The 6,115-nt window shown below is 35.3% G+C and overlaps 1 protein-coding gene across 1 annotated transcript in view; it reads left to right on the top strand.

Annotated features, from left to right (window-relative positions):
* Positions 1 to 5,059: 5,059 nt before the first annotated feature.
* LOC109535564 (inactive ubiquitin carboxyl-terminal hydrolase 54) overlaps positions 5,060 to 6,115 on the top strand; it is a 32,422-nt gene continuing 31,366 nt past the window's right edge. The window contains exon 1 of the mRNA XM_048670433.1: positions 5,060 to 5,290. Within this exon, the coding sequence (XP_048526390.1) occupies positions 5,240 to 5,290 (51 nt within the window). The 5' untranslated portion in view covers positions 5,060 to 5,239. The remainder of the gene's footprint in view (positions 5,291 to 6,115) is intronic.

Raw genomic sequence — 6,115 nt, 5'->3', positions numbered from 1 at the left:
AGTTTTGAAGGACTTTTGCGCATACATTTTGCAGTATTTCAGAGACACAGAGTTGAATTTCATCTTTTAAGGCTTCAATCGTTGCTGGTTTGTTCACATAAAGGCGTGACTTAAAAAAAAAACCACGAAAAAACATCAAAGGCGATAGATCGCATGATCTGGGCGGCCAATGCCGATCTACAAAACGAGAAATAACACGACCAGGAAATGAGTCGTGCAGTAATTCAACAGTTTCTCTGGCTGTATGGCATGTTACACCGTCCTGTTGAAACCACATACTGTTGAGATCAATATTTTGCAATTTTTGGCACAAAAATGTTAGTTAACATTTCACGATAACGAACACCACTCACGGTTAATGCCCACAATGCACACCAAGCAGTGACTCTTACTGAATACTCTTACAGTACTGAATTTTTATTGAAAATTTTAAAAAGGAACATGTTTCTTTTGGAACCGCATTTTGAAACCTATTACCAAGATAAAAGTGGAACGTTGTAACCCGTTACATAAAAATAACCGTTTGTCACACCGCTAGTTTCACATATATTTAATCGTCACATTGACTAGACAATGTGCCTAATACAAATATTCCGTATAAATACATGTATATGGAAGGATCTCTTTCAAATAAATTTTATAGTAACAATTATTAATTACCTTTAAGAGCTACTAGTATCTGAGAAGTAAAAGTTATAAAAGTTGACATAGTTAGACAAGTTGAACCTACTACAACATATATGAGTCATCGTTTCCCTCCAATAGGTAGATAAGTACAGTATTCTTCACCTGTACACACAGCGTAATTAGCATTCATTAAATAAGTTGAACGACAGTCCAGTTATGACTTAATTCGAATAAACGGAAATATAGTTTTTGGCGTAAACGCTTTTTGGGCCTTATTTGGATTGCTTGCAATAAGAACAGTTTATCTTGTTGAAGTAATTTTTTTAAGCTTTAACTTTCATCCAATATACCTTTTATAAATTCTTAATATGTAGGACGTACGAGAATTTCAGCTTTTTAGTTTTTGTCGCCGAACATTCAGCTTTATAATAAAAAAACTAAAACTATACTCAGTTCCATATTTTTTAAACACGGCAAGTACGTCTTATTAAACATGTGCAAATAATGAGGCCCATTCTGCACAGCCTCTTTCCTGTTAGTTGAAATAGCCACACCCATCAGCATACGCTGGTTTTTTTGTGTGTGTAGGTATGCCGAAACGACCTTAAGTGTTTCATTTTTGAGAATACCTGAGTTGATTTCTCAGCTTGAGGCGAAAGAAGTTAACTGTAAATCTTGAGGTTAATAAACAAGTAAATTTGTTTAAATGAAAACTTGTACTAAATATTTTTCTGCTCTTTAAACTTTTGCGCACACTTGCGTAATACCTTTATATTTAATATCGTTTTTTCCATTTATTAATCCCCCGTGTCGGTTTATCTGTAACCAGCTCGTGTGAAAGCAATTAAATGTTTGCTGATAGTCAATAACGATTAGTTACTCGCTTTTACTACAGCTATCGGAGTATGCTCAGCGTGTTAGTGATCCAATGAGATTTATTACTTTTATTGAATTATTTGTCTACATAATTAATTATTTGAACACATATTAATGTGCATTATTGATTCATTTCAATTTTGCTATAAAATAATTGTGTTAAATTGAACCAATGTTCACTTCGAACTATTTCCACCCAACTTATAACAAAAATTAGACTGTAATTAGATTAAACTAAAATCATTATTATAAGTGCTCGTTATAATAAAGTCGAAAAAGGCAATTATGTATACAACTTTGTTCGTGAAAACTGTACCCTATAATCTGAAAATTTTCTAAGCCTAAGTCGGTTCCACCTTCATGTCTAACGTAGTGGTTTGAAAATGTTTATTGAAACTTTGAAATCAATTCTGATTTAAGCTAGCAATTTAAACGAATTTAAGTTTTTGCCGTACTCGAGTTTTTTAAGAAGGGGGTTTCAATAGTTTTCATGCTAACGATACATTTTTTCAGTACAGTTGTACAGTTTTGCAGATCCACTCTTCGCGCAGAAGGATTTCATTCAGATTGAGTGGTGAACGTTGTTTAACGCCGATATACACCGTGATTCACGGTCGATGGCGTATTAGACGTTTAAGGAGAACGCGATGCCCGATCTATCTGCAAATTTGTATAACGAAGTGATCGGATATGCTCCATCGGATTAAAATATTTTCAGCAATGCGGGGTTGCCGCTTATACCAAAAAGTACATACAACTTTGATATTTTAAATGAGGTACCCTGTATATTATCGCACGCTTAAATTGGCTATATAGATGTGATTATTTTTGCGAACCGCTTCCTGTATCTATCTAAAGCGGTTTCCGAAATATGAAATAAAATTTATTATTTTTAATCAAAACGTAGCCCCAAGGGTTAGACGTAGGCTCCAATTACATTTTTTCAAATAGAACACCCTGAATATTAGTTCAAATACGGGAAGACCGTTTAATTCGCTGTGGAACGGTTATATCATGTCCTAAATATTTATCCTTATACCTAAAGCGGCAAATTTCCGAAATAATTGGACCATTTTGCCCAAATTCGGTTATGTCGACGTATTTGTCAAAATAGCCATGAAATGTCTTAATAGTTGAAGAATTTGCAATTCTTCAAACCAGTTGTCAGCTTAGCTGTAGATACAGCTTCTGTAAGCTTTTTATACAAAATGGAGAGAAACGATTATTCAAACAAAGTTTTAATAAACCTATTTTTTCTTCACGGACAATGTGACCAAATTGTTGCAAGGACATGCAGAAAATTCAACAAAATGTTTCCTAATTTAAAGCAAATGAATGCAAAGGAGTTTGTGCGAATATAAGACAATTTAATTATTTACGATATAAAACTGGATTGAAACATGTAAGCAAACGCATAACTGAGAATTAAAAAAAGGTGCCTAATAATTTAAAACTATTTACAAAACATCTTTGAAGTGACGACAATTGCTTTCCAAGCACTTGAAAATTTATACATTGACAGAGTGGTATAAGGCTCTCTGTATCGCATCAACATACAGTTCTCCAATGCAGGGGATGATTTGACGCCGCAATTCCCCTATGTTGTTGACCGGGGTCTTGTGAACTTGTTCTGTATGCACCAGAATTGTTTCACAAAATCTCACTCACCGATGATAGTCTTCGGGCTTCAGGGCTTGGACTTTTGTGAAAATCATTAGCGGCGCTTCGAACAGAAGCTTCAGGATATGCACGGAAGTCAAGGGCGGAGCCAGGGGGGGGAGGTTATGGGGGACATGACCCCCCTTTGTGCTGGGTTTACAGCGACTAACGCTAATCTTTCTAATTTCATACACAACAAAAGTCTGAATTTCTACTACTTGAACTCCCCCCCCCCTGACTCAAAAGCTGGATCCGCTCCTGACGGAAGTACGCTGAAACATTTACAATGTTGTCTTCATCAGAAGTTACAGGTCTTGGTAATTCCGGTTCAGCTTTCAGTTTGGTGCTACAATAAAGGAAATTGTGTTATATTTTCACAAACTTCTTTGCAGTAATTTGCTTTAAATTACGAAACATTTCGTAGAATTTTCTGCATGTCCTTGCATCAATTTGGTCACATTTTCGATGAAGAATAAATAGTTTAATTAAAACTTCTTTTGAATATTTGTTGCTTTCCATTTTGTGAATAATTAAGTCTAAACTGCATTAAAAAGTGCACAAAAGCTGTCTCTATTAGTTTGTTGATTGTTGACTTGACTTGATTGATTGAATTGATTAATCGAATTTTTGCAAACATGTCCAATTATTTCGGAAATTTGACGCTTTAGGTCTAGAAACACGATGTATAGTTTCACAGGGAATTCAACGGTCATCCCGTATTTGAACGAATATACAGGGTGTTCTATTTGAAAACATGCATTTGGAGCAGTTTTTATCTCTAGCCGAAAGATCAGTATTTTCAAGACATCCTGTATAATTTGGAAGAATTTGATGTACACTGGGCTCAAGTATAGGGTCTTGCTAACCCAGTACCAAAATTTCAAATTTCGAGGGATCGAAATCGCGTTGTAATACAAGATTCCTTGGGGCTACGTTTTGATTAAAAATAATGCATTTTATTTCATATTTCGGAAACTGCTTTAGATAGATATAGGAATCGTTATGCAAAAATAGTCAGATCTATATATCCATCTAAGCGTGCAATAATATATAGGGTGTCTCATTTCAAATACCAAAGTTGCATGTACTTTTCGGTATAACCGGCAACCTCGCTTTGCTGAAAATATTTTAGGCCGATAGAGCATAACCGGTGACTTCGTTGTACAAATTTGCAGATAGATCGGGCATCGCGTTCTCCTTAAACGTCTAACACGCCATCGACCGTGAATCACCCTGTATATACCTACATGTCTTAAGTAATTTGACCGATAGGGTTTATTCTTTATGTTCCATGAGAAAACAAAATATTACGGCATAAAAAGTTCAGGTTCAAACCACATTTAGAATTGTACTACTCACTATATGAAAAAATATGGCAATTTTCTATCATGGTACTGCATAAATAAAGTAGAAATTAAGCATGTACATCATAAAAAGTGGCTAATTCCATCAATAACAGTGTCTCGATAGATTTTGTGCCATGTACTACACACGGTGCTGAAAAAAAATCCCCTGTCTAACAAGGTTTTAGACAATTCACTCATAGGAATACAGAAAATTCTGGATTAATCACTGCAGGTTACATATCTAATTTATTTTGATTGTGTGATTCTGAATGCGTGTCATGCAGCTGATGATATGGCAGTTCTTCGGATTGTTGATAGAGTCTATATTTTTGGCTGAAGAGAATCAACATTAATTAAAATTTGCTAAAAATTAACTTTAGTGAGTCTGCAATTCATGTTTGGATTTATTGGCAAGTAATAGCTGAAATTCGGCAAACAACAATTGAGTTGCCCAACGAAGTGCTTCGAAGAAGCAGGTACCTTCGTTCTTCGTTCCACCTCGCTTCGCGTACCAAAATGGCCGCTGTAGCCCCACCGCGGCATCTAGAAAGCGGCACACCTGTAAGTCTGTAAATTGACTTGACGATCTGCAGGCAAAATGAAGCTATAATAGGTAAACCAAACGTAGTGCGATAGCAAATCGGTTTGGGCAGACTCTTCATTTCTCTAATGGAAAATGTGCCGGTTTATTGTGATTTGTGACTTTTCTGGATGAAACTTTACATGTCAAGATGACTAAAGGAAAATCGCACCGTCCCAAGGCGTTATTTCAAATCTCCAATGTAAGTACTCACTTCGGCGGCACCACTATTTGTGTCGGCCACTTACGCCAAGGAAAGAGGGCGCCAATCACACACCATGCTCTTTAAAGAGCTTTAACTATGAATCATAAATAAAGAACTATATGGGGGATATGTCAAACGCTTCTCAGTGCTTACTGTCACTCAATTAATGATTAAATATTGATATGTATTTATTTGCTAGATTGGTTTTTAAGATATTTTTATAAATCAAAAGGGTCAGTTGGTGTGTAAACACTGGATTAAATTCAATGAAACTATCTGGTATTATGTACCTGAGTGCTCTCGAGGGAATTTGCTCTGTGTTGTAATTTTTTTGCGGTTCTGATGATGACGTGAATGTCGAAACCGCTTGGCTTTATTTTGCAATCAAAAGTATTTTTCAGCCCCTTAGACTTGTATACTCACTTACTTAATGCCAGATTTGTTTATTGAAAAATATTTTTGTTTGAATATGATCATGATCAGCAGTATGATTGTATGGCCTTGGAGAAATAATCCGCATCCCAAAGATGCAAAGCTTAAAATCTTGGATATTGTATCCGAGTTTTTGTAACAGAATTGAAACCAATATTGTTGCTTAATGTACATACTTACCCGGAATTACACAATGCAGACTGTAAAGAATATTCAATTATACATAACTAAACACTTTTGGAATAGACAACTTTACACAAACCTACCTTTATGTTTAATACTGAATAAGATTATTCAGTATTAAAGAGAAGAAATTATAAAAAATAGGGGTATCAACGTCCTTTTGCAATTTATTTTTTTTGCACACGTAGTTAGTAGTTCCGTAGGGGG

Source organism: Dendroctonus ponderosae, unplaced genomic scaffold, assembly GCF_020466585.1.
Source record: "Dendroctonus ponderosae isolate FM_Combo_2020 unplaced genomic scaffold, Dpon_F_20191213v2 Dpon_F_20191213_1, whole genome shotgun sequence".
NCBI lineage: Eukaryota > Metazoa > Arthropoda > Insecta > Coleoptera > Curculionidae > Dendroctonus > Dendroctonus ponderosae.
The sequence above is the reverse complement of the archived record's forward strand: the minus strand, read 5'-3'. Positions and strand labels throughout refer to the sequence as shown.